Raw genomic sequence first — 27,810 nt, forward strand, 5'->3', positions numbered from 1 at the left:
TGCCATGAAGACAATATTAATGTGTGCATAGTAATTGGTTAACTGATTAGCTATCTCGCTCGCTCTGGAAACAAGTGTTGCTACTTTATCCTGGCAGGCTATGCTTCAGTCCCAAATGGCACCCTATACCCTACCTAGTGCAATAGACCTGGTTAAAACTAGTGAACTATATAAGGATGCAATTTGGGACACATGATATGTTGTCAAAGTTTGGCTGGTCCAGGATCAGTTTGACCATTTCCCTAAAAGATTCCTAAGAGCTGACCCCAAACCAGTTGTTATAGCAGTAACAGAGTGAAGAGGTATAGGTTACATCCAAAATGGCACCTTTAACCAGGGCCCATATGTACCCATAGGGCTCTAGTCAAAAGTACTGCACTATATAGGGAATAGGGTGCCATTTGGGACAAAACCATAGTGTAGTGTGAGATAGTACTGGGCCAGACGGTGAGACAGGGTGCATCCTAAATGGTACCATGTTCCCTGTATAGTGCACTACTTTTGACCGGAGCGCTATATATATATATATATATATATATATATATATATATATGGAATAGGGTGCCATTTGGGATGCAAACTTAGTTTAATCTGGTTGTTACTGTAAGACCGGGTAGGGAGGGGATTTGGGGTTTAAAAAACACTCCAGGCCACTCTTGAACAATGTTCCCTCTAATATTTTGGGGCACTGAGCAAATTTTAGGTCTTGTGTGAGTTTACAGTGTACCCTTACAGTTTGACAGTAGCCAATAGGCTGTACCCTTAGTTTTAGACAGTAGCCAATAGGCTATTGTGACTATTGAAGCATAATGTAGGCCTACCAACAAAACCAATGGAGAAAATCCTATAACATTTTCACATGGAAATAGCTTTTGATTTCTATGATATAGCCTACAGTAGCCTATATGTGGTGTTCAATGCAGGACTACATTGCATGGCACTTTTATAATAATATTTTCCTTATGAAGGGCTTGACGTTAATTCATGAATGATTTTTTAACTTGGTCTGTAACACCATGAGCCAAATAGGTGACTGTAAATTGTATTGTACGATGCAAGAAACCACTTACAAAATACAATTCATTATTATTACCATACAGAGAATTAGATAATGTAGGCTACCCCTCTGCCTATTGGCTTATTTGAATATTCAAACCTGTCTCAAAATACAACACTGCCCCTTTAATTAAGACAATCTTTTTACCTGACTGCCTTTTCGAAGACAGCTTGAAATGTAGCCTACAGGTTTTGTGCTCTTGTAGGAAACAGTAACTCAACATTGCTGACCTATACTTATCTATAACTAGGCTAATAAATCGCTAACTAGCAAAGAATATCAACAAATGTGCACAGCGCGGCTCTACGCTCTGATCTGAACTAATCTGAAAAGCGCATTCACTCGTTGGGGATTGAAATACCGCTGGTGGGCTACCCCCACCAACAAACTTTTATCTATATAGTGCAAACTAATGGGGCGAACTCAGTGAAGTTCTATCTCTATCGTCTCATCACGGCATGGCCTACCGAGTGACGCAGCGGTCTAAGGCACTGCATCGCACACCCGGGTTCTATCCCGGGCTGTATCACAACCGGCCGTGATTGGGAGTCCCATAGGGCGGCGCACAGTTGGCCCAGCGTCATCCGGGTTAGGGGAGGGTTTGGCTAGGGGGGCTTTACAAGTAGGCCATCATTGTAAATAAGAATTTGTTCTTAACTGACTTGCCTAGTTAAATAAAGGTTAAAAAAAAAATAAGAAAAAGATGTCAACAGGTTAGCTGTGTAGGTAAGGAGAGTAGGATGTATCATCATGAGGTTATCAGCCAGTCTGTGAGGATTTACTGAGGTAGCCAACCACAAGAGACTAACACAGGAGAGACCAATCAAAACCATGTGCCTCTCTAACACAAATACACTCTCAAAAGATCTTCTGCGCAGCAGTCCTGGAGGAAGTCGCAGCTTAGAGGGAACATGACTCTTGAACGTTTAAAATTAGAAAGTATGTAGAGATTATATTGGACCTAAAAGTTAAATAACTTCCCTTTTTCTGGCCCACAAATTGCTTTTGACAAAAAAATCGGTCTGGGGAAAAAATCTGTGCGGCCTTCCTCGGAATTTAGAAAATCCCGATGCGGCCTTAGAGCCAAAATGATTGCCCACTTTTCTATAAGACATAAAGCAGGGCCTGGAGTATTTCCTGGTCATGACTTGAACCAGGAAGAACTCCAGGTGATAGCTTTTGTAACGGAGCAGGGTGAAGTTGCCCCTAAACGCTGATCTTGGGTCAGTTTTGCATTTTCTCCCCACTAATAGTTAAAGTTAAGAGGAATCAAAACTGATCCAAGAACTGTAACTAAGGGAATCTTCACCCCGGAGGTTCTGTAACACAAAACATAATACATTACATTACATTTTAGTCATTTAGCAGATGCTCTTATCCAGAGCGACTTACAGTAGTGAATGCATACATTTTATTTAATTTCATGCATTTTTTATTTTTTTTTGGACTTAATACCTGTTACCTAACCACCTTGTTTAGCCAATAGCCATCAGTCCATAATAACTGGTGTGTGGCGCCTCTAGATGTGGTTCAGAACAGAGGTGTTTGTGTTTGATATGTAAATGAATGATTGGCCAGTGTCCCAGTATCTCTTCAATGATTGTCTGGTGTCCCTGTATCTCTTCAATGATTGGCCAGTGTCCCTGTATCTCTTCATTGATTGGCCGGTGTCCCTGTATCTCTTTAGCTCTTCCCCATCATCTTTAACAGCAGCTGTACAAGGAGGAGGTAGACGCATAAAGACAAAGGTCACAAAGGTCAAGTTCATCTTACCCTTTGAGACAGACAAACTGATACTCATGATGAGTAATGACCATTAGCTCAAGGAGAGTGACTCACAAAAAGCACACCACACTAAGGTCTGGAGGAAATAACACTGTCTAGCCAATACATTTTTTTCTTCTTCAAAGGTTGACTGTGACTTGGAAAGAGATAGGGAGTGAGGGAGGAGATAGGGAGGGGCGAGCGAGAGAAGGAGAAGAAAAAGATAGATAAGGAGGAAGAGGGAGAAAGAGGTAGGGACGAGGGTACCTACCTGAGTGAGGTGGTAGTCTCCGTCGACTAGCTGCTCGATGATGTTGAAGTGATCTGTGTTTGGAACGTCCTCCAATGTTACCTTCAGTCCTTCTGTTGACTCCAGAGCCTGCAAGAGGGAAGGAGGTGAGGAGGGAGAGAGGAAGGGAAGAGAGGGAGCGCAAAGAGGGAGAAAAAAAAAGGGACAGAAAGTTAGTAATTTTCTAGGCCCTAAAACTCTTCCAAAAATATGAGGGTGCAGCTGTGTTAAAGGTGAATTGTTTTGTCACTTTCTGAAATCTTGCTACAAGAACAATCTAGATAATGTGTCCCAGACAATGTCTGTTTTACCATCCATGGAACTCGGACACATTCTATTCATCAGCTCTGATTCGGTGTTCTACGTCTATGTGTTCAGTCTGTACTGACTTTGTAGTAGTCCTCCGACTGCTTCCGGAACTCTGGCGAGTCGTTCTGCGCCACGGCAACCACGATGTCACAGTTGGAGGAGGAGAGTTTGAGCTGCGGAACCAGCTGACTAGGACTGTTCCTCAGAGCCACCTCTCTGTGAAGAGACAGAGATAGTGAGACAGAGAGAGAGAGGGAAAAAAAGAGGCGAGAGAGAGAGGGGAGCTTCTGGTGATGGCTCTGACTGGCACTGACTGCTACTGGACACCCACAGAGCAAACACACAGACTACATCTCTCTCTAAATATAGGATTCATTTAATCTTCTTCCTTCTCTCACATACACAATGCCAAACACACACAAATAATTTGGCCATTGATAAACACCATTACTCACTGACCTTAGATGACCATTAGTAGATAAGGTAGAGCAGTGGTTCCCAAACTTTTTATAGTCCCGTACCCCTTCAAACATTCAACCTCCAGCTGTACACCCTCTAGCACCAGGGTCAGCGCACTCTCAAATGTTGTTTTTTGCCATCATTGTAAGCCTCCACACACGATACGATACATTAATTAAACATAAGAGTGAGTCTGAGTTTGTTACAACCTGGCTCGTGGGAAGTGACAAACAGCTATTATAGGACCAGGGCACAAATAATAATAATCAATAATGTTGCTCTTTATTTAACCATTTTACATATAAAACCTTATTTGTTCATCAAAAATTGTGAATAACTCACCACAGGTTAATGAGAAGGATGTGCTTGAAAGGATGCACACAACTCTGCAATGTTGGGTTGTATTGGAGAGTCTCAGTCTTAAACCATTTTCCACACAGTCTGTGCCTTTATTTAGTTTTTCATGCTAGTGAGGGCTGAGAATCCACTCTCACATAGGTACGTGGTTGCATAGGGCATCAGTGTCTTAACAGCGTGATTTGCTAAGGCAAGAAACTCTGCACGCAGCCCTATCCAGAAATCTGGCAGTGGCTTCTGATTAAATTCAATTTTCACAGAACCGCTTGTTGCAATTTCAATGAGGCTCTCTTGTTCAGATATCGGTAAGTGGACTGGAGGCAGGGCATGAAAGGGATAATGAATCCAGTTGTTTGTGTCGTCCGTTTCGGGAAAGTACCTGCGTAATTGTGCACCCAGCTCACTCGCTATATCACATTTGACATTCTCCATAAGCTTGAGTTCATTTGCATACAAACAAATCTTACAATGGAAAGACCTGTGTGTTGTCCTTGTTAATGCAGACAGAGAAGAGCTCCAACTTCTTAATCATAGCCTCAATTTTGTCCCACACATTGAATACAGTTGCAGAGCGTCACTGTAATCCTAGATTCAGATCATTCAGGCGAGAAAAAACATCACCCAGATAGGCCAGTCGTGTGAGAAACTCGTCATCATGCAAGCGGTCAGACAAGTGAAAATTATGGTCAGTAAAGAAAACATTAAGATCGTCTCTGAATTTAAAAAAAACATGTCAATACTTTGCCCCTTGATAACCAGCGCACTTCTGTATGTTGTAAAAGTGTTACATGGTCACTGCACATATCATTACATAATGCAGAAAATACACGAGAGTTCAGGGGCCTTGCTTTAACAAAGTTAACCATTTTCACTGTAGTGTCCTAAACGTCTTTCAAGCTGTCAGGCATTCCCTTGGCAGCAAGAGCCTCTCAGTGGATGCTGCAGTGGACCCAAGTGGCGTCGGGAGCAACTGCTTGCACGCGCGTTACCACTCCACTATGTCTCCCTGTCATGGCTTTTGCGCCATCAGTACAGCTACCAACACATCTTGACCACCAAAGTCCATTTGATGTCACAAACCTGTCCAGTACTTGAAAAATATCCTCACGTTGTCCTGGTTTCCAGTGGTTTGCAGAAGAGGATGTCTTCCTTAATTGACCCCCCATAAACGTAACAGACATATACCAGGAGCTGTGCCAGGCCCTGTTGACTCATCCAGCTGTAACGCATATAATTCACTGGCTTGTATGCAAAGCAGTAATTGTTTCAAAACATCTCCTGCCATGTCACGGATGCGTCGTGAAACAGTGTTTGATGAAGGCATTGTCTGTATAGTTTTTGGGGCTTTTCCCCCAGCATTGTCCCTGCCAAATCTGCGGCGCAGGAAGAATTAAGTCCTCCACAATAGTATGGGGCTTGCCTGTCCTAGCCACTCGGTAGCTCACCATATAAGACGCTTCTAGCCCCTTCTTATTAATGGTATCTGTTGCTTTTATACATGTCTTACTACTCGAAAGTCATCTTTATTCTCGCTCAAAAAACTCCTGTGGCTTATTTTTCAAATTGTCATGTTTCGTTTCTCAATGTCTGCACAAGAGTGAAGGTTTCCCGCGAGAGAGTAATGGTTAATGTGATTGGATGTTAATTATTTGACTGGGCTACCTGTATTTGACATTGTGTTGTTATTTCGCTGAACACCAAATGGTTTAATTTTATTTTTTGCAGTGAAACAAGGCTACTCAGGCGAGAAAAAAAACCTCACCCAAATGTATAGCCCCGTTGGAAAATATAAATGTACTGTTTGAAAATGTGAGAAAAAAGAAATTAAATGATATATATATATTTTTTAATGTGAATCAAATTTTTATTTGGTGTACCCCCGACAGCATTGCGCGTACCCCAGTTTGGGAATACCTGAGGTAGAGCATTCAGTGGTGCATCTTCAGGGGTGGATAGGTGTGGGGGTGTGTGGTACGTACTCTGTCATTTTCAGAGGCTCGTTGACATAGGTGGACAGGATGGGCAGGAGGTCATATATACCACTGACCAGGAAAGCACCTGAGTGAGAGAGAGAGAGACAGACAATGTATGGGTAAGGAGATAGGAGGGAGAGAAGATTGTCAATCATTCAAAATAAAAAAGCAGGTCTTTCTGTGATTATGGAGAAAGATTACTGAGCTCACGTCTCTGCTGACAATCCTCTATCTCCTGACCTCTAACCTCACCTTTGATCTGAGGGGTCACACTGTACTGAGACCAGTCTGTAGAGAGGATCATAGCAGCCAGGTGGGCCCCCGCAGAGTGGCCACACAGGTACAGACCACTAGAGAGAGAGAGAGAGAGAGACAGAGAGAGAGACAGAGAGAATTGCCAGTCAGAAACCAACCCCTAGCCTAGACATTCATATCATCAAATCATGACATATTTGTTACTATCTCCTTTAGTCAGATAGTAAAGATTATATTCAGCCACTCTTGGAGGGCAATGGAAGTTGATTTAAAAGTTGCTTCTATATCATTAAGACTGCCTTTAGTAAGTACAGATCTGAGATTGAGACTGATGAAGAGGGCGCACCTAATGTGTGAATACTGTTGAATGACGGACACCACACTCCTCCGCACCTGAGACACCATCACATCCATGTTCCCTGGATAGGAAACAGGGGGAAGAGGAGGAAAGTAAGAAAAAAATAGGAACAAACGAGGGACAGATGGAGTGCACTATTTTAGACCAGGGCCCATAGGGCTGAAGCTGCTCTCGACCAACAGGCTGCTGTGCTCTGAAGACCCCAGCTGCAGTCTACAGAAGTAGTACGCTATAGATAAACAGGGAGACATTTGGGACGCATTCATAATGTCTCCTATGTTGCTATGACATCACAAACGAGGGACACACCAACGATACCTTTGGGAGCGATGTCGTAACCCACGGCGACCACCACGACGCCCTTATGGACCAATGGGACAGCCATAAACCCGGACTCCTCCTTACTAGGAAGAAGAAACATATAGGCCTTTTCTCAAATGGATTTGCTCAACTCCTGCGTCCTCTCTCTCGCCTCCTTTTGAAAAAGGTCAAAAGTAACCGAGGACAGGTGGAGAAGTAACGTGGAGAAAAATGCGCTTGTATGAAATTAGACTCCTCTCCACACACGCGGCATCAGGCAAATTACGTTTACACGGGTGAAAATCCCAAAATATATGTGTAAAGTGACAAAACACATTTTGCAAAACATTCTATATATAAATGGATAAGTAGCATTATCTTTTTCAAATGTTTTGCCTGCTGTTCTCTATCTGCTGTTCTCCTTTGAGAATACAACTGCTTCAAAAGGGGGTGTGAAGGACTCAGTAGGATACTGAAGTAGGATACTGAAGTAGGATACTGAAGTAGGATGCTGAAGTAGGATACTGAAGTAGGATACTGTCCATGAAGGACTCAGTAGGATACACATGACTGTCCTCGATGAAAGGTGGCTATTGAGGAGGGAGGACACTTCCATTTCACCTACTAACAAAATGACTCTCTCCCACCACATATCGGTTTCCGGGTCACAGAGGAGAGATGATGGAGGAGAGATGATGGAGGAGAGAGGATGGAGGAGAGAGGACGGAGGAGAGAGGATGGACTTTTTCCCAAATGAGAAAAGCCGAGCGAAATAGAATATGTAGAATGGTTAATTACCCAATATCACAGCCATGACCAGAGAGACAAATGCCTCTTTCGATCGATCGATAGATCGATAGATCGATAGATCGATAGATAGATAGATAGATAGATAGATAGATAGATAGATAGATAGATAGATAGATAGATAGATAGATAGATACCTAAGGAACTGCCAGTAGCCTCCGTGGAGGTAGATTACCAGTGGGACATCTATAAGAAGAAAGAAAACATTGGTTATGGGCAATTCCACAGTAACAGAATGATGCGGACACTCAGATTTCTTTACTTTAAAATGTATGTCAAACAAAAAACAAAGTTAAACAGCCCCATACAACACAATAACTACTTTTAACCATTTCCAGTGAAAATTGACAAAAAAACCCGAATTTACTTGAAGAACAGTGCATATGCAAAGTTTGGTAACAGAATGATGATTTGTGCCATTTTTTCCGTCATTCCACACACCTTCACCCCCTCCCCCGCAAACACCCACTTAGAAGATCCATGGCCAGATGCATATGAGCTGTCTAACCCAGGGCACTGCCTGTGTCTGTGTGGATCATATGAGCTGTCTAACCCAGGGCACTGCCTGTGTCTGTGTGGATCATATGAGCTGTCTAACCCCGAGCACTGCCTGTGTCTGTTTGGATCATATGAGCTGTCTAACCCAGGGCACTGCCTGTGTCTGTGTGGATCATATGAGCTGTCTAACCCAGGGCACTGCCTGTGTCTGTGTGGATCATATGACACCACAGTACACCACAGTACAACACTACAGTACAACACTATTACACTACAGTACAACAGTACTACACTACAGTACTACATTACTCCACCACAGTACAACACCACAGTTCAACACCACAGTACAACACTACAGTACTACACTACTACACTACATTACTCCACTACAGTACAACACCACAGTACAACACTACAGTACAACATTACATTACTCCACTACAGTACAACACCACAGTACAACACTACAGTACTACACAATAGTATACCCCCTTTGGTCTCAACATACTGCTGCTGCAGTACACTAGTGTTCGATCAGGAGATTGAATCTGGAGAGAGTTTTGGTTTATGCTTCCTTTTAACACTATTTTGATGTAATATCTTAAATAATCAGTGACGGAAAATAACTCAGTTTTCATTGAAACCCTCCTGTTATTTCATTTCACCACGAGATAAAGAATGAAGGTGTGTGTCCCAGTAGCTGGGATCAGAGGGATGATGCCTGAGGGCTGTCTGTGGAGATGGGGGGGGGGGTGTTGTTGACAAGCAGGCTATACAACACACACACCTAGAGAAGTGGTGGTGGGAACATAGACGTCGAGTTTCTCCCCCTCTCCTTCTCCATAGGGAACGTTGAGAAGGGTCTGGGCCAGGCCACGGGCACGCTCCGTACCTGCACACGCACCAAAAACATGCACACGGAGAAATATACAGAGACACACCCCTTTGTTTACTTTACAAAAATATATTTTGACTAAACTGTAGTGTAACCTACGGATACAGAAATACTTGTTAAACATACGGGACACAACAACAATAGAAATCAAACCAACGACATACAGTTGGTTACTTTCCAATCATTCATTTCATTACTCGGACTGCGGGCACCACCCATATGTCATGGCTAGCCTAAAGATCCCTATAGCAATCAGTTGGCTATTGCTCTTTCCTGAACCCACACTCTTGTCAATAATCAACTTTATCGCCTAGTTAATCAATCATCGACAGACCTTCTTTGAGCGCCGTCACGTGGGATTTGATAACGTCGTCTGCTGACATTCTGTGCGACCACTGGCTGGGCGAGAACTGCCTCTCTAGCTCCTGTCAAAGCAACCACACACAAGTGTGTTGTGAATCGGGGCGGCCATACGTACGAGCCGGTTGGAGTGGGAACGTTAGCTCATAAAGATCTGGCAGACAGCGAGGGCGCAGACCAACAGCGCCCTCAGTCGGTAGTCATTCAGAACTTTTCATTCACAGCAGAAGTCAACAGACAGGTTTTTGTTTATACTTTTGTTGTTGTTTCAACAGGTGATGTGAGCAGTGAACTAAAGTATTTATAATCGATATTTAGATATGAGAAACGGTGCTTTATTTTATAGTAATAATGGCAAATGGATAGGCAAAGTTTAGAAATGAAGAGAGTAGGTTATGAAAAAGAGGAACTAGGCTACTTGCAGACATTATTATATATTTCTAACAGTTGTTAAAAAGTTTGTTATATAAAGGTTACATTTTTAAAAAGTAATCTTTTTTTGAATTATGTTGATTTGTTATTATGCATGCCTGCATCCTGGGGAATAGGAGAGCGCGTACTTACGTGAGACGCACATATTTGTGCTCTACAAATGTTGTGTATTTTCTTTTGGATGCAGGAGAGAGAACTGTAATGCATTAAAACAACCTGATATCCGAGGTCCACGTCTTTAGTCTCAATCAATCACACACAACGCAGAGCTACAGCTGCACCGGTTACATATTTACAGTACAATGTCTACTGTATGAACAGACACAAAACAGACATCATCTTAACATCACTTACATCCTTATTCATATCCTTCCAACGTGACATTGTTGCTCTTGAATGTAACAACAGCAGATAGACTGCGATAGGCACAACACTGAGAACCTTTGGAATTGGACAAAAGATAAGCAGGGGAAAAAAACGACCATCGAGGACAGTGGGTCAACGGGTCTGCGGGACGAGTGTCTGCGGGGTGTCCCAATGTTCTCAGGCAAAAGGTTTCAGTTGGCTAATTCTACATAAACAGCTGTTTATTTGTTAACGACAAGGGCTAAGATTTTGTACTAACAGTCAGTGAACCACCGTAACTTTATTGCACAACAATAACAGCTGGTTAGAATTGCAGCCCGCCAAATGTAACTGTGCATTAGTACACGGTGTACTGTACCTTGTGCTGGAGAACATTACATCCTGTGTTGGGCGGAGTAAAAAGGGTTTCACTAACTAAACGGACAATACATGCAACACAGTAAAACAGAACGCACTCTATTGCTAGCCTAGGCCTACTACAGTAGTGACTTCAGAGTATTATAATGAAATTTAAAATGAGTCTAATTAACAAAGAGCTCAGTACAACCACAAATGAGTTGTGTCCAAGCTAAATGAAAGTCCAACTTTAAAATGAGTCTAATGAACAGTCTCCCGCCTGAAGAAGGAACGTCGCGTTTGTCACGTGATTATTCTGCGAGTTGATTGGTTCTTTCAGTGACGTAGTTCTGTGCGCTTGATCAAGCGTATAAAGAAACCGTCGGGGCGGGAGATTCGTTAACTTCTCAGCCTCCCGGTAGAGTGCGGAGTTATTTCTCATAGTTATTATGGATATTGTGACGCAGAAAGTTAACTTAATGGAGTGTTTGAATGTTCCAAGAATCCTGCCAAATTCCCCACGAAAAGCAATAGGACAGATCCAGGTACGTTCACCATTTTTTTGATTAAAAACAGACCTCTCTTTCGAAGATGCCCAACGTTACCCTAAACCTTTTAATAATCATCTTATAACAAAACAAATAACTCAATCATATGTATTGCACTGACTACGTTTATATTTCTATGTCGATCGTACACATCAAACTCACTGTCTCTCATTTGTTTGCAGGTCATCTTTGGCCCAATGTTCTCAGGCAAAAGGTTTCAGTTGGCTAATTCTATATAAACAGCTGTTTATTTGTTAACGACAAGGGCTAAGATGATGTACTAACAGTCAGTGAACCACCGTAACTTTATAGCACAACAATAACAGATTCGTTAGAATTGTAGCCCGCCAAATATAAGTGCATTAGTACACGGTGTACTGTAATCAGCATCTCAAGTACTAGCTCGTAACATGCTACTGCATAGTATTGCAAATGAGAACATAGTAATTTAATAGCATCTTTGACTTTGCATTTATCCTATAAACTGTACCCATCTACTCCACGTCAGTGTTTTAGAGAGCACTTCATAGCTGTATTACTAGTTTGTGATATACGTTTTTTCTATAACTGACTGAAATCTATTTTCTTATTAACAGCACTGAGTTGATAAGGCGAGTGCGTCGTTTCCAGATCGCTCAGTACAACTGTTTGGTGGTCAAATATGCCAAAGATACACGCTACTCCGAGAAGGGCATGGCCACGCATGACAAGTAATGTCAAATACATTATCTCCTGATTTGTATAGATAACATTACATTTAACCCTGTTTGACCTGATTCTCATTGTTGCCACCCAGGACAAGTTGTTTCCCCGCTTTTGTGAGTTTGAATAGTAGAATACACAAGGTGCCATTTTGAAATGTGGCAGTGCATTAGCAGTTTCTCTTGTGTGTCTCACTGACAGACAATCAAATAGCCCATGTCGGCTAACATTCTTTAGATTGATAAATTAGTTTAGCGGCCAGCTATTTAATCTTGTTATCGTGGTCAAATTACCAGCCGGGGGCGATTGATTTTGTTAGTCAGTCTCACTCAGATATATTAAAAACTTAACATTTCTCTCCACCCTGTTGCAAAATGTGTAGACTTAAATGAAATTAGCTGTAAAACAGTTCGTTTTCCTCTCCGCCCCATGGCAAAATGTACAGAATTGCAGCATCACTAATGTATTTAGTAGGATGGTCTCTTTTTATATTTATTTATTTTCTGCACAAACACCAGAAACACAATGGAAGCCGTACCAGCCAACTGCCTGAGTGACGTACGTTCTCTAGCTCTGCAGGCTTGCGTCATCGGAATCGACGAAGGACAGTTTGTAAGTATAGTACATTTAGTCTGTTACCCTCTCAGCTGAACAGATCCTCTTTGTTCTCACTAGATCATTATCTGTATGTCCTCTACAGCTGAACAACCTGCCATTATATTCATCTGTTATATTCATCTGTTAAGCACATGGCATCATCAGCACCATATTCCTTAGTGTTATTATGACCTAGGCCCACCTTTTTTCAGACGTTCCACGTATTTAAACTATTCCAGAGCGAGCACACCTGATTCAACTGGTTAACTAATCATCAAGCCCTTGATTAGTTGAATCGGGTGTGCTAGTTCAGGGCTACAACAGAGTGGTGAAACATCTCTGAGGAGATCACTGACATAGGCTACATTACCAATGATGACCAACCATGTCCCAACTGTTATACCCGTATGCTTATGAATCCATGCCATGTTCTTCTTATTGTTGTGTGTTTGTCAGTTCCCAGACACCGTGGAGTTCTGTGAGGAGATGGCCAACATGGGGAAGACTATAATCGTAGCGGCCCTGGATGGAACCTTCCAGAGAAAGGTAGGCATGAATGATGAGTCATATCCAACGTTTGCTGCCTGCCTCCTGGTTGTCTAGCATCGTAATCGTGTCGTCATCGGTAACAGTTGTCTCAGGTAATAGAATATTTGACATGTAGAGTTTCAGTCAGTTTAATTTGAATTAATAACTGCGTATGAATGGTGTCTGTCTGTACAGCCAGTACACTAGCCAGAGAAATGTCATATCTGACCGAACTCTCTGCCCTGTCTGTCTGCAGCCCTTTGGAAACATCCTGAACCTGGTTCCCCTGGCTGAGAGCGTTGTGAAGCTGAACGCTGTCTGTATGCAGTGTTACAAGGAGGCAGCATACACTAAGAGACTGGGGGCAGAGAAAGAGGTGAGGGAGAGGGGATATGATTTATATTAGAGCTGAGGAGGGGTCATACAGTAGAAACATCACATGCCTTTCAGACTCAAAGGTTGTATTCCCTTGAACTTCTGGGAGTGAAATGAGACTGGTGGTTTTTCATATCCTCTTTGTCGTCACAACCAATCTCTATTGACATTCACTGTCCTAGTTTACCTGCTTCTCTCCCTTTCTGAAATCCCCTCTTGATCTCTATCATCCCTGTTTTATTAGTCAACCAGTTAGGACTGAAAATTCCCTGCAGGAATCACAATTATCACTGTCCCATTTCACCGTTTATTACCCATCCGATCCTTTCGCATCTGCCCTAAGGAGTAAGGGTTAGGAGGTTGATTTTAGGACTGTGCCTATATTTGGACATGACCTCACTTCCTGTTTCTTGTCTGTGCCCCGCCCCCAGGTGGAGGTGATTGGTGGAGCCGATATGTACCATGCGCGGTGCAGGAAGTGTTACGGTGGCTTGATGGATGTGATGAAGGAGAATAGCGCCCCCCACAGGGACGAGACACCACCGCATGTGATGACAGAGAAACTGCTTGACAACACTACATCGCCACGGAAACTCCTCGCCACCCTGCAACTCTGATCATTACCAGTAGACTATTCTTAAAGGGAAAGTTGACTTAAATTGGAACTTTGAATGAGATGGTGAACAATCCCTTTCAATTTTAGGTTTGGTAATTTGACTGGAGATGAGTTAAATGGGATAGTTGTCGACTTCATTTTCTAATTGGAGTAATGAACTATCCCTTTAAGTTTTGCACTTGGGATGAGCGGGGACAGTAAATGAAACTCCATCAACCCACTGAACGGTATTGTATCTGTGTAATAACTGTCATTTTATAGGGCTTCATATACTTCAATGTAAATATTTCTAAAACATTGACCAAATTAGTACATATCATATATATCAAGACTTGGATACACCTGCTAAAACATACATACTGCCATGCAATGAGTCCAGTGTACACAACTTAATAATCAACTGTTACTTTTTGTAGTTCTGGTCTGATTTGCCTCCTATAATACAAATATATTTTTTAAATGATAATTTATGGTTTGTTCAGTTATTTTCCAGATTTTACAAAATGTTAAGTCGAACCCATAACTCAGTGTTCAAGGTATTTTCTATATTTATTTTTTGCCAATCACCCCAAAAAACATAACAGGGAGGGGCTCGGTTGTGCCACTACATCAATCCAATTGCACGCTCCCTCAACATTAGACATCTGGCATTGTGTTGTGACAACTGCACCTTAGTGGCCTTTTATTATCCCTGGCACAAGGTGCACCTGTGTAATAATGCTGTTTAATCAGCTTCTTGATATGCCACACCTGTCAGGTGGATGGATTATCTTGGCAATGGAGGAATGCTCACTAACAGGGATGTAAACACATTCGAGCACAACATTTGAGAGAAGCTTTTTGTGCTTATGGGGAAAATTCTGTGTTTCTTGAGCTCATGAAACATGCACCCAACACTTAAGATTATAGTTGCCAATCACCCTAGTAACTGAGTGAAATAAATGGCGTTGGATTGCAATCCAATGTACTAGCCTTGACTGAAATAACCTGTTTAGGTCTTGGCAGTTGGCATGTTGTACAGTACAACTAGCTGCCAATTAAGATTATTTTTATGGTAACACAGAAATCCCCTATGCACTACAATGCACATTTTACCAGTACTGTAGCATGGTTACATTAGACAGTCATTTCAATCTGGATTTGTAAACATGTATTTTTTTTAACCAGTCATATTATGACCAAATATTGGCTTTTCAAGGCAGATTTTATTCTGCCCCACGCAGACACACACATCATTTAGACAGAACAGAAATTGAATTAGAACGTTGTGACATCACAAACATGGCTGCTGTTGAAAGGCACTTCCTAATTATACAACAATGGATTCAATAGAACACAACTGAACTAACAGGTTTCTGGTGCATTAAAGCTATAAGGAAGTGTGACACAGAATTTGCAAATGAACTTCATAAATGTAAAATAAGTGAGAAACTCAAATCTACACTTTCATTTAGATCTGTGGTGGAGATCAAATGGTAAATCAGTCACATAACCAATGATGTAACACAAAACAATGGACAAAAAGTGAAATATACACATCACCCCTACAACTACAGAAAACAAAATGCAATCAATTAACTCAGTCCCAATACTAAACTACAAATCACATACAGAACTCTTGGTTATCAATCATAGATAAAGGTTGCTAACAGGTGAGGTTTCATTTGAACAGTAAGGTTGCATTTATGCAGGCAGCCCAATTCTGATCTTTTGCCCAATTATTGGCAAAAGATCTGATCTCACTGGTCAAAAGATCAGAATTGGGCTGCCTGTGTAGACGCTCCCTTACTAGGCCAAGCTGGACGTCTAGGGGGTATGTTCAGGATTGCAAACAACAAATTGCAACGTCACTCATCTCCCATACACATCTGCTGACATTTATGAACACAAGGCAACAGTTTGATAATCCTGAATATGCCCTTCAGTTTTTGCTCAAGTGCGTGCCATCATGACTTGAAATGAATTTGTTCAAGGTTTTATAATGTAAATATATGGACAGTTTGAGGAGGTTGATTGGGCAAAGAGAGTGTATACGCCATCGCGTTTGAGCCTTCTGTAGGAAGGACACTACACAGGCACTAGCGGAAAAGTTGAAATGGTTGGTGACACTATCAGTGGAGGCTGTTGAGGGGAGGACGGCTCATAATATTGTCTGGAATGGAATCAAACATGAGACAACCACGTGTCTGATACCATTCCATTCCAGACAATATGAGCCGTCCTCCCCTCAGCAGCCTCCACTGTCCTGTATACATATAAATACCGAGGGAGCGTTTCCACCCTCCCACAATGTTTCCACTACTAGCCTAGCAAAGTAGCATCACTCACATTTAATAAATACACCCTGTGCCCCAAATGGCACTATAATCCCTATGTAGTGCACAACTTTAGACTAGGGCCCATATAGTGTAGTGCACTATATAGGGAATAGGGTGACATTTTGGACACAACCAATGAGGTCTTCCCTTTGACCAAGTGGACTCCAATGATTTATATAAACACAACTTATTTATGTGTGTGTCTACATTTACCTACCTATATGTGAATATGTACATATATGCTTGTCTATGGTGGACTCAAGGTCACCATGGTGTCAACATTACATACAGTAAGTCTAAGGCACCGTCAACAAAGTATACCAGGGTTCTTGTTAAGGAGAAGTGCATAACATTTACATAGAAGCCATTCTTCGTCTGCTGTTTTCAGTCTTCTCCTTTAATGCGCCAATCAGCAGTTGAAACAATAACAAATCGTCTCCCCACCTGTTTCGGTAAAAAGCTGAGGGATGGGGCTCAAACTCATAGAGTTATGGATACGAGGACTGACCATCCATGGTATCAAAATGATAGTTAACCATGTTGAGGCTAAATAGGGTTTGTTTACATTTACTTTGTTTACAAACATTGGAGTAAAACAAGCTTAGCATTTTGGGTTCTGATGGGGTACAACAGTTGAACTAACCTCATGAGGCATTTCTAAGTTCTATTCTTCAAGAATCAATTGGTACATATCATTAATACATCCAAAAATGTATCTGCAGATTGCCACTTTAAAGAAGCAATTGATGAAATCCCAAGTATTGTATTGTTATCAAGTGCTTAAGTTAGTCCTGTATGATTTACATTTAAAGTCAGTCAGATGGTTTGAAGTAGTAATCTATGAAGTGCCAAAGCACACTTGGACCTTGGTGGACAGGAGCTATACAGCCGCAGCCCTTGGTCGTGTTCATTACTGCACACCACAGCAAAACTTTTTGCAATGGAAAAACAAACTAAGCATTTGCCTGATGAAAACCTTCCAACTGTTTTACTTGTTTTGAAAGCAGTAACTCCCCTCAATGTACTCTGAACATTTAATGACTCTAGGACCAAGAACATGTATTCAAAATAGCTTCTGAAGTTCGGTAATTGTGTGTTTGTTAATGTTCATATATAGACGGTTTTTCTTCCATTTTGGTGCCTAATGAACATGACCCAGCTGCTGCACTGAGGTTCCTGAAGTCAGTCTTGGCAGTAAGAGGATTTATTCATGAATTACTGTACTTTTACCTTTAGTAGTACAAAGCAGGGAGTGGTCTCAGACTCAGAAAGACTGATAGGAAACCCACTAAGTAATACAAACCATAGATGGCTTTATCTAGCGGCAGTGGAAGACTTATGTTCCCATTCTCCACCCTTTCCCAGTGCACATGGTTCTAAAAGCATAGCACTGGTGTAAGGATTGGCTGGAGGGAGTTTCCACCATTGTCAAAGCCATAGGGGGAAAAAGTAGGCCAGTGCAGTGCATGCTTTGGGAGAAGGATGGAGAATTGGGACTAATTTATCTCCTGGTTACAGCCTGGTTTCCACCCATCCAGTTGCTATAGTTTTTGTGGACAGTAGACATATGAAAGATGACTGAAAACTCAATCAATACATAATGACTAGATAGGAACATGCATATTACACAGATCAGTTGAGCAAACATGCCTTGTGTTTACAACGGGCGGTTTAACGTGTGGTTTAATGTGTTTTTTTTCTTTAAGCTTTTTATGGCTTTATCTTGACTGTTATCAGATAGACAGGGTTAAAGAGTTACGAAAAAGGACTTGTATACTGCATCCTAAATGACACCCTATTCCCTATATATAGTGCACTACTTTTAACCAGAGCCTTATGGGTCCTGGTCAAAAGTAGTCCACTATAAAGGGAATTGGGTGCCATTTGGGACACAGACAAAGTCTGTCTACGGCTCCTGAAGTGGGGCAAAAACCCAGCAGTTTGCATAGGACATTAATAATAAGGCTTTCTTGGGCATTTGGCTTATAATTGGCTTATCCTGTAGAATTCAGTAGTCTCATGATACACTGGTCAATTAAATAAACATACTTTTTTGACATTGAATAAAACATTGTGCTTGCATGTCATCATCAATATAATTGTGCTAAATTGAAAACAAAAAGATAAAATGTTTAAAAAAAAAGACACTACAGCCATTCAAAGAATTGGCGGTTCGACTATGAATATCTAGTATGTACAGACACCAGAGGCGGTTGGTGGGAGAAAGCTATAGGAGGACTGGCTCACTAATGGCTGGAATGAAATAAACGGAACCGAGTCAAGCATGTGGTTTCCATGTTTGATACCGTTCCATTTATTCCATTCCAGCCATTACAATAAGGAAGTCCTCCTATAGCGCATCCCACCAACCTCCTCTGACAGATACACATTCTCCTTCCTTCTGGAACACAGAAGCAGGGGACTAGAGTTCTGAACAGAGAGGGGGGAGGTCAAGCACACCGATTAGCTAAAGCAAGTACTTGCCCCTCCCACGAGAGCTCTCATTGGCCGTTTTTCACATATCCCAAATCATGTGAGCTCCAGTGTCATGTGACCAGGCTCTGACTATTGCCCCTCCCCCTCAGCTGCACCCGTCTCAGGGTAGAAGTCTCCCTTTAACCACATCATCCACTGAATTAGTAGTAAGCAGACCTGTGTTCAAACACTATTTAAAACCATTTCAAATACTTTATCGGTCTGTGCTTTCATCCAGTTTCCCTGTTGCAAATTAAACCAATATAAAAGTTGACAGAGTGCAAACTCCACCTACCTTGCACTGCAGACAGACAAAAGCAAAACAAATATTTCAAATAGTATTTGAACCCAGGTCTGGTGATAAGGAGCTTCCACCTCCTTTCTCCATACTTCTATCCCAGTAATAGTATGGTGAAATTGCCCCTTGGCCTAGATGCTGATCTTGGGTCAGTTTTGCATTTCCCCCACTAATGGTTAAGGTTAGGAATGGGGGAAGTGAAGCTGATCCTAGATCTGTACCTAGGGGAAACTTCACCGCGGAGCCCCTCAGTAGTTGGGGGGTTGGTAGTCCCCCTGGGGTTGGGTGGAGGTGATGGTGCTGGGGGTGAAGGGGGGTTGTTGGAAGTCGTCTGGCGCACTGGAAGGGTACGGGGAGTAGGTGGTGGGGGTGTAGGCCGAGGGGGCATAGGTCGGAGGGTAAGGGGTGTGCTGCTCCGGCGGAGGCTCGGCGTAGATGCTCTGGGTGACATCAGCAACACCACGGCGATATCTCCCCAAAGCGAAGTAGGTTAGGATTCCCTGTTGTAGACACAAAGAGGAGTCAATTCATGAATCAATTAATGAATTAAATCAATCAATTAATCAATTAATCATTCAGTCAGTCAATGGATCAATGAATAAGTCAGTCAGTGTGGTGAAGCTATGACCAGGCCATAGTGTAGCTGTCGTAAAGGAGAGGCAGCAAGGCAGCTGTAGTGACAGTCCTCCTCACCCAGGTGGCAATAGAGAAGAAAGAGAAGGCGATAGTGGCGCGGGCGGCGTCCTGGGGGATTCCTCTGACATCAAGCGTATGACTCCATTGGCTAGCCAGGAGGCAGAAACACACGAACCACAGGAACGTCCACACACCTGATACAAACAGACAAGAAACAAGGAATATACTTATTTACACTACAACTACCTACAGGGTCACATTCATTAGGGAACACAACTGAGAATATTATGAAACCTTTAAATCAATGGAAAAAAATATAAGTGTTTCTTATTGTATGTTCCAGGCAGTCCCTCCCCGTTTCAGTCCGTTTTCTTCCATGTGGTGCTATGATGAACAAGACCCATGTGCCTGGAAGCTCTTTCCTCACACCACAACCCTAGGTTTACACACACACACACACACACCTCCCCTTACCCCCTCCTCACCTGAGAATCCCAGGTCGGCCATGACAGCGTACTTCCTCTCTTTTGCGTTGCTCATCAGCGGCATGTAGGCGTCCAATAAGAGGAAGAAAAAACAGGCCAGGAAGGCTAGAGAAATAAAATATATATTTATAAAGTATCTCTTTAACACTTTATTGAGACTAAGGAAATGAGGTGGGGAGTCAGGCAAGTGGGAGAAACAGTAAGAAGGACGCAGGGTTTGAACCCTAGTCTCCTGCGGGGAGTCGTATTATGAGACAAGGAATCAGCCCCAGTCTCCTGCGGGGAGTCGTATTATGAGACAAGGAATCAGCCCCAGTCTCCTGCGGGGAGTCGTATTATGAGACAAGGAATCAGCCCCAGTCTCCTGCGGGGAGTCGTATTATGAGACAAGGAATCAGCCCCAGTCTCCTGCGGGGAGTCGTATTATGAGACAAGGAATCAGCCCCAGTCTCCTGCGGTGAGTCGTATTATGAGACAAGGAATCAGCCCCAGTCTCCTGCGGTGAGTCGTATTATGAGACAAGGAATCAGCCCCAGTCTCCTGCGGTGAGTCGTATTATGAGACAAGGAATCAGCTCCAGTCTCCTGCGGGGAGTCGTATTATGAGACAAGGAATCAGCCCCAGTCTCCTGCGGGGAGTCGTATTATGAGACAAGGAATCAGCCCCAGTCTCCTGCGGTGAGTCGTATTATGAGACAAGGAATCAGCCCCAGTCTCCTGCGGGGAGTCGTATTATGAGACAAGGAATCAGCCCCAGTCTCCTGCGGTGAGTCGTATTATGAGACAAGGGTGGTTTCCCCTAGGTACAGATCTAGGATCTGCTTCCCCTCCCCCAATCCTAACTATTAGTTAGTGAGGGATGGAGGGGGAAATGCTTAACTGTCCCAAGATCAACATCTTGGGGCAACTTCACTCAACACCAGCCCTGGGATTAGAACCTGTAACCCAGAACCACTAGACTACTTACCTATGACACCGATGCCCACAGCGTAGTGACACGCCGAGTCATTCTGGTTGAAGACGCAATGCGCCTCGGGTTTGTGTGGCTTGTTGACAAATCCCTCCGCCGTGATGCAAGAGAAGACCACGATGGAAAAAATCTAAGAAGGGGAAGAGAGGAAAGTTTCAATTTGACTGTGACCTGCATGTTTATTTATCCATCTAGTCGTCTATCAACGACGGGGCCTTGTTTCTCCATCCCTCAACGACGACGGGGCCTTGTTTCTCCATCCCTCAACGACGACGGGGCCTTGTTTCTCCATCCCTCAACGACGACGGGGCCTTGTTTCTCCATCCCTCAACGACGACGGGGCCTTGTTTCTCCATCCCTCAACGACGACGGGGCCTTGTTTCTCCATCCCTCAACGACGACGGGGCCTTGTTTCTCCACCCCTCAACGACGACGGGGCCTTGTTTCTCCATCCCTCAACGACGACGGGGCCTTGTTTCTCCATCCCTCAACGACGACGGGGCCTTGTTTCTCCACCCAGTCATCCATCAACGACGGGGCCTTGTTTCTCCATCCAGTCATCCATCAACGACTGGTCCTTATTTCTCCGCCCAGTCATCCATCACCGACGGGGCCTTATTTCTCCACCCAGTCATCCATCAACGACGGGGCCAGTAGAAACATACAATGAGAGGAGATGAGAGGTCTTCTGAAAGATATTCTAACAGGCGACGCCATCCACTTATGCTCTCTCTTTTTCCATTCCAATGACTGTGAGAACAGAAAAACTAGGGCCTGATGCCAACACCAGGGTCGTGTTCGTTAGGACAACAGAAAACAAAAATGAACACTTCTTATTGGACGAGTCCCTCCCTGTTTTAGTCTAGTTTTTTCTCTCTCCATTTGGTGCCTAATGAACCAGACCCAGGCCTCTGTTGTCAGTTCAGTTCCAGTCTCTGTCTTGTTACTGGTCCACCACGTCATGTGACCCAGAAGCACTGACATACTTGTGACCAGAGATGCCACCAATTTCCTCTTCAAATATTAGTGAGACAGAGAGAAATGTGTTTCCTTTGAGAATGGGATGGAAAAGAGAGAGAGAAAGGAGAAAATAGTGTCTCTTTCCAGAGAAAGAAAGACAACGGGAGAGAATGGTACAGATAGTTACTGGGGAGTTCCAAAAAGAGAGAACTGAAAAGTGAGAGTAACAGAGATCAAAGCCAGGGAGACAGAGAAACCCGAGAGAGACAGAAATAATTCAACAACAGCAGAGAGAGAGTCTGCTGACTGAGGGAAGTGATGGGGAGAGAGAGAGAGAATGTGTTGTTAATTTCACTGGCTTTGGCAATGTAAATACATGTCTCCCATGCCAATAAAACCCTTTTGAATTGAAATTGTATTCAACAACAGCAGAGAGAGAGTCTGCTGACTGAGGGAAGATAGAGAGAATTCAACAACAGCAGAGAGAGAGAATGCTGACTGAGGGAAAGGAAGAGTGATGGAAGAGAGACAGAAACAAAGGAAACAGTGTGAGAGAGCACCAACAGATGATAACCCACATGTTATTTCCTTACGCCATGTCATACAACAATGGTGTGTGTGTGTGAGTGAGCGTGTGTGCGAGCAAGTGTCTATGCGATGACGAGTGTGTGTTCCACTGGATATGAGAGGGTCCTTGGAAGACTGCTAGAGAGAGCACTGGAGGGAGGGGGGCTAGATGGGGTATCACCTTACCTCCCATCTGCCCCTTTCTGCTCCCACCGTTAGGGAGCAGGGAGAAGTGGTTGTGTCGACAGACAGCACATTCTGTCCAGACCTAGGAAGTGTCCCAAATGGTTACCTATTCACTACATAGGGCACTTCTTTTGACCAGAGGTCCATGGGCCCTGATCAAAAGTAGTGCACTATATAGGCAATAGGATCCCATTTGAGTCACAGACCCTACTGTGTTACACTGTTTACATGTTGGTATGCTACACTGCTCAGGCTTACAGGCTTATAAACCAACTAGACTGACAATTTACACCATGTGGCTCTAGTGTTATCTGTTAATGTATGTCTCTGTATGGAGGAGACTGTCTGAGCAACAGACATCTTGGTGGTATGTAGCTACAAGACCTGAGGTCAGATATTACTGAACAGGGCCTAGGGGCATCTGGTCTTGGTCAGATATTACTGAACAGGGCCTAGGGGCATCTGGTCTTGGTCAGATATTACTGAACAGGGCCTAGGGGCATCTGGTCTTGGTCAGATATTACTGAACAGGGCCTAGGGGCATCTGGTCTTGGTCAGATATTACTGAACAGGGCCTAGGGGCATCTGGTCTTGGTCAGATATTACTGAACAGGTCCTAGGGGCATCTGGTCTTGGTCAGATATTACTGAACAGGGCCTAGGGGCATCTGGTCTTGGTCAGATATTACTGAACAGGGCCTAGGGGCATCTGGTCTTGGTCAGATATTACTGAACAGGGCCTAGGGGCATCTGGTCTTGGTCAGATATTACTGAACAGGGCCTAGGGGCATCTGGTCTTGGTCAGATATTACTGAACAGGTCCTAGGGGCATCTGGTCTTGGTCAGATATTACTGAACAGGTCCTAGGGGCATCTGGTCTTGGTCAGATATTACTGAACAGGTCCTAGGGGCATCTGGTCTTGGTCAGATATTACTGAACAGGGCCTAGGGGCATCTGAAAAGTAGATAGATGTCGATGCGCGCACATGCAACACACACAACATTTTTGGGAGTTCCTCAAACCTAATGGACCAATCAAACCAGGAAGATCCCTAAAATTACAATCTCTACCATTAGGCATATCAGACCACAGACTGACTAACTGGGCCTCTCTCTCTCTCTCTCTCTCTTTCTCTTTCTCTTCCTCTTTGGAAAGTCCCTCTCACTGCCTTCTGGTGGAGCAACATGACATTACAACATGCCTGTTGATGACCAACCAAAATGGGCTGGCAGTGGGTGCTGCTACCACTCACGTCTTTTGCTATGTCAAAGAATAGGTCTAATGTCGAGGGGAAACGATTTTTCTCCGAGTTTAATTTGTGTGCATGATTGTCATTATTGGACAAACAGGCCCTGATATCTCAGAAGGCAGAAGTGTCTGTGTGTTCAGACTACTTTAGGCTGTTGTCCCATTACGTCCTTTGTCCTATAACCTCACCCGTATCAGACAATGGAAACACACAGTGTTCACTAAGTTTCACTTCAGCTAGCCTAGTTCAAGCTGTGTGAATCCTTTAAGTCTTATATGTACACTTCTGCGTTGTGTTTCTAAACAATAACAGCAGCTGCCACAGACATCACATGGGGGTTGGTTCCCCTCAGTCTGTGTGTCGATAACATCTTCAATACACTGTCAGACCATATGTATGACATTACACAATGAAGCTCCATGTAAGCCTAGTTAGAAGTGTAGCCTAGGCACATAGCTAGGCCGAATCAATTTATCATGATAAAAATGCAACGAATTGGAAATAACTCCCGCCCCCACCCACTTCAATAGTATCCTGATTGTTGTTGTCAATACGGTTGGCAACAGTTGCACGTCCGCGTGAGCAGCTGTACTTTGCAGTGTCGTGACATCAACTGTAACATTATACATCTATCAAGAGGAATACGAGTCGACAATAACACATTGGCTAATATGCGATTAAAGGGCTATCTGTGGTAAAAAATATATATATATTCGGGATGATCAGATCAACATTTAACACAAACGGCATAGTTCGCTCATTTGCGTTTGAAATTATACAAAGACAAAGTGGCAGGTAACGTTTGACAATGTGTTAACGTTAAGCCTCTGTGCTCAACTTCCTTGAAACATTTTAGTCAATAAGTAACTCAAGTTATTACTCTCTGTGTTCCTTGCTTTGTCAAACTCACCCAACTCAAGAAGCGCACGATAGTGTACGGTTGTTTAGCAAACTTCTGAAAGTCGAAGCTACCGCCTGCGAGCGAAGCTCCGTACGCACTAGCGCCACCAACTCCCCCAGTCTCCTCCATTTCTGTTGCTCAAGTTCAGCACAAGTCACAAGACAAGCAACCGTTGATTTAGCCACGAATCTTCCTTGTAACACAGATAGCTAGACTACCAACCGCCTTCTTGTTTTTTCGCCGACGAGTTTCCTGAAAGTAGAAGGACGCCTACACATACGTACGTAGCGTGCTATCTCCCAAGGGGCCGTCGTGAAAATGTAATTTCACACAAAAGTGAACAATATTGATACGATGTGGCTCACTTGGTCATGAACATGGTCATATGGTTCTCTTTGTGAAAACGTAGCAGATAGAATAAGTCATAATTGGCTATCCACTTTTATTCGACAAAAATATATTTAATTTGTCTGTCTTGTAGCAATGGACATCTCCCTAATAGTAAATTGTATTCAGTTCTCTCTCTCTCTCTCTCTCTCGACATGATGTAACAATGTACATATTGCCAAAGCTTACTTTGGATATTTACAATATGAAAATAATAAGAATCAAAATTGTCAACGGGACAACAGTAACAACAATAACCAAGGGTCAAAATAACCACACATTCAACAATAACAATAAGCATACAGTAGAGGACATGTGCAGGTTGATTGGTCTGACACTGTCCCTCAACTTATGGCAGGCAGCAATGTAGTGCGCTGCCAACCCACAGCTCTCTGCGTCCTCCCCCAACAGGACGGGTAGCCTACTCTCATCAGAGAGGTCTTTGAAACCGAATAAGGGTTTCAAATTTGGGGAAATGACACTCTCTAATTGTTTTATATTTTTGACGTTTTGTCAGGAAATGCAGCTCCGTCTCAGGTTCTGCTGTTGTGCAGTGGTTGCACAGCCTTTCCTCTACAGGGAGCCAGGTTTTCCTGTGTCTACCCTTCTCAATGGCAAGGCTGTGCTCACTGAGCCTGTACTTTGCTCTGTGCTTGTGCTTGTGTTTCCCAATATGCAAGGTAGTTTTGTTTTGACTGTGTTGTAATTTGGTTTATTCTGATTGATTGGATGTTCTGGTCCTGAGGCTTTAGTGTGTTAGTAGAACACGTTTGTGAACTCAGCCCCAGGACCAGCTGGATGAGGGGACTCTTTTCTTTGCTCAGCTCTTGGCATTGCAGGGCTTGGTAATGATATGAGAGGGGGTCACTGTATTTTAGATGTTTCCAAAACTTAATTGCTCTTTTTTGAGTTTTTATTATTAGTGGATATTGGCCTAATTCTGCCCTGCATGCATTGTTTGTAGTTTTCCTCTGGACATGTAGGAGAATCTTACAGAACTCTGCATGCAGGGTTTCAATGGGGTGTTTGTCCCATTTGATGAAATCTTGTTTTGCAAGTGGACCCCATACCTCGCTGCCATAAAATGCAATTGGTTGAATGACACATTCAATTAGTTTTTGCCAAATTTTAATAGGTATTTCAATTTGAATGTGTTTTTTAATGGCGTAGAATGCCCTGCTTGCTTTCTCTCTCAGTTCATTCACTGCCTCATTAAGGTGTCCAGTTGAGCTTATTTTTAAACCTAAGTAATTGTAGTGTGTGCAGTACTCTACAGTGGGGGAAAAAAGTATTTGATCCCCTGCTGATTTGTACATTTGCCCACTGATAAAGAAAGGATCAGTCTATAATTTTAATGGTAGGTTTATTTGAACAGTGAGAGACAGAATAACAACAAAAATATCCAGAAAAATGCATGTCAAAAATTTTATAAATTGATTTGCATTTTAATGAGGGAAATAAGTATTTGACCCCCTCTCAATCAGAAAGATTTCTGGCTCCCAGGTGTCTTTTATACAGGTAACGAGCTGAGATTAGGAGCACACTCTTAAAGGGAGTGCTCCTAACCGCAGCTTGTTACCTGTAAAAAAGACACATGTCCACAGAATCAATCAATCAATCAGATTCCAAACTCTCCACCATGGCAAAGACCAAAGAGCTCTCCAAGGATGTCAGGGACAAGATTGTAGACCTACACAAGGCTGGAATGGGCTACAAGACCATCGCCAAGCAGCTTGGTGAGAAGGTGACAACAGTTGGTGCGATTATTCGCAAATGGAAGAAACACAAAAGAACTGTCAATATCCCTCGCCTGGGGCTCCATGCAAGATCTCACCTCGTGGGGTTGCAATGATCATGAGAACGGTGAGGAATCAGCCCAGAACTGCACGGGAGGATCTTGTCAATGATCTCAAGGCAGCTGGGACCATTGTCACCAAGAAAACAATTGGTAACACACTACGCTGTGAAGGACTGCAATCCTGCAGCACCCGCAAGTTCCCCTGCTCAAGAATACATATACATGCCCGTCTGAAGTTTGCCAATGAACATCTGAATGATTCAGAGGACAACTGGTGAAAGTGTTGTGGTTAGATGAGACCAAAATGGAGCTCTTTGGCATCAACTCAACTCGCCGTGTTTGGAGGAGGAGGAATGCTGCCTATGACCCCAAGAACACCATCTCCACCGTCAAACATGGA

At 43.2% G+C, this 27,810-nt stretch overlaps 3 protein-coding genes across 7 annotated transcripts; 1 reads left to right on the plus strand and 2 right to left on the minus strand.

The window, feature by feature from the left end:
- Positions 1-2,471: 2,471 nt before the first annotated feature.
- Positions 2,472-11,090, minus strand: afmid (arylformamidase). 5 transcript variants are annotated; one of them, XM_014183260.2, is made up of 12 exons: positions 10,838-11,076; positions 10,468-10,554; positions 9,656-9,746; positions 9,214-9,318; positions 8,066-8,114; positions 7,140-7,225; positions 6,810-6,882; positions 6,461-6,558; positions 6,215-6,293; positions 3,500-3,635; positions 3,093-3,200; positions 2,472-2,770 (listed from the first exon to the last, which is right to left on the minus strand). In XM_014183260.2, the coding sequence occupies exons 2-12, from the start codon at positions 10,495-10,497 to the stop codon at positions 2,741-2,743; spliced, it is 885 nt and encodes a 294-aa protein (XP_014038735.1). In that variant the 5' UTR covers positions 10,498-10,554; positions 10,838-11,076; the 3' UTR covers positions 2,472-2,740. The 5 variants fall into 5 exon arrangements, with proteins under 5 accessions (XP_014038735.1, XP_014038742.1, XP_045551881.1 ...); XM_014183267.2 differs by lacking the exon at positions 10,468-10,554 and having other exon boundaries at positions 10,838-11,090; XM_045695925.1 differs by lacking the exons at positions 10,468-10,554; positions 10,838-11,076 and adding an exon at positions 10,246-10,463.
- Positions 11,091-11,204: 114 nt separating this feature from the next.
- tk1 (thymidine kinase 1, soluble) lies at positions 11,205-14,645 on the plus strand. Its single transcript, NM_001141448.2, is given in 7 exon segments — positions 11,205-11,360; positions 11,546-11,577; positions 11,960-12,073; positions 12,584-12,677; positions 13,119-13,208; positions 13,447-13,566; positions 13,997-14,645. Coding segments are annotated over 7 exon segments (732 nt in total). The 5' UTR covers positions 11,205-11,264; the 3' UTR covers positions 14,183-14,645.
- A 721-nt stretch (positions 14,646-15,366) lies between these two features.
- Positions 15,367-25,512, minus strand: syngr2b (synaptogyrin 2b). Its single transcript, XM_014183327.2, has 5 exons — positions 25,235-25,512; positions 21,360-21,492; positions 20,394-20,498; positions 19,966-20,102; positions 15,367-19,772 (listed from the first exon to the last, which is right to left on the minus strand). Exons 1-5 carry the CDS (start codon positions 25,352-25,354, stop codon positions 19,521-19,523), a joined length of 747 nt encoding a protein of 248 aa, XP_014038802.1. The 5' UTR covers positions 25,355-25,512; the 3' UTR covers positions 15,367-19,520.
- Positions 25,513-27,810: the final 2,298 nt, after the last annotated feature.

The sequence above is a fragment of the Salmo salar genome, chromosome ssa02 (genome assembly GCF_905237065.1).
Source record: "Salmo salar chromosome ssa02, Ssal_v3.1, whole genome shotgun sequence".
NCBI lineage: Eukaryota > Metazoa > Chordata > Actinopteri > Salmoniformes > Salmonidae > Salmo > Salmo salar.

What these genes read in the sequence shown, in the direction of transcription:
- syngr2b (XM_014183327.2), bottom strand. Translation starts at nt 25,354, where the DNA reads ATGGAGGAGACTGGGGGAGTTGGTGGCGCTAGTGCGTACGGAGCTTCG. An exon ending in TGTGGGCATCGGTGTCATAG is followed by an intron (nt 20,499 to 21,359) that starts GTAAGTAGTCTA and finishes TTATTTCTCTAG; the next exon opens with CCTTCCTGGCCTGTTTTTTC. An exon ending in GGCCGACCTGGGATTCTCAG is followed by an intron (nt 20,103 to 20,393) that starts GTGAGGAGGGGG and finishes TGTTTGTATCAG; the next exon opens with GTGTGTGGACGTTCCTGTGG.
- afmid (XM_045695925.1), bottom strand. Translation starts at nt 10,320, where the DNA reads ATGCATTACAGTTCTCTCTCCTGCATCCAAAAGAAAATACACAACATT. An exon ending in TGTGACCCCTCAGATCAAAG is followed by an intron (nt 6,294 to 6,460) that starts GTGAGGTTAGAG and finishes TCTCTCACTCAG; the next exon opens with GTGCTTTCCTGGTCAGTGGT. An exon ending in GAGACTACCACCTCACTCAG is followed by an intron (nt 2,771 to 3,092) that starts GTAGGTACCCTC and finishes CTCCTTGTACAG; the next exon opens with CTGCTGTTAAAGATGATGGG.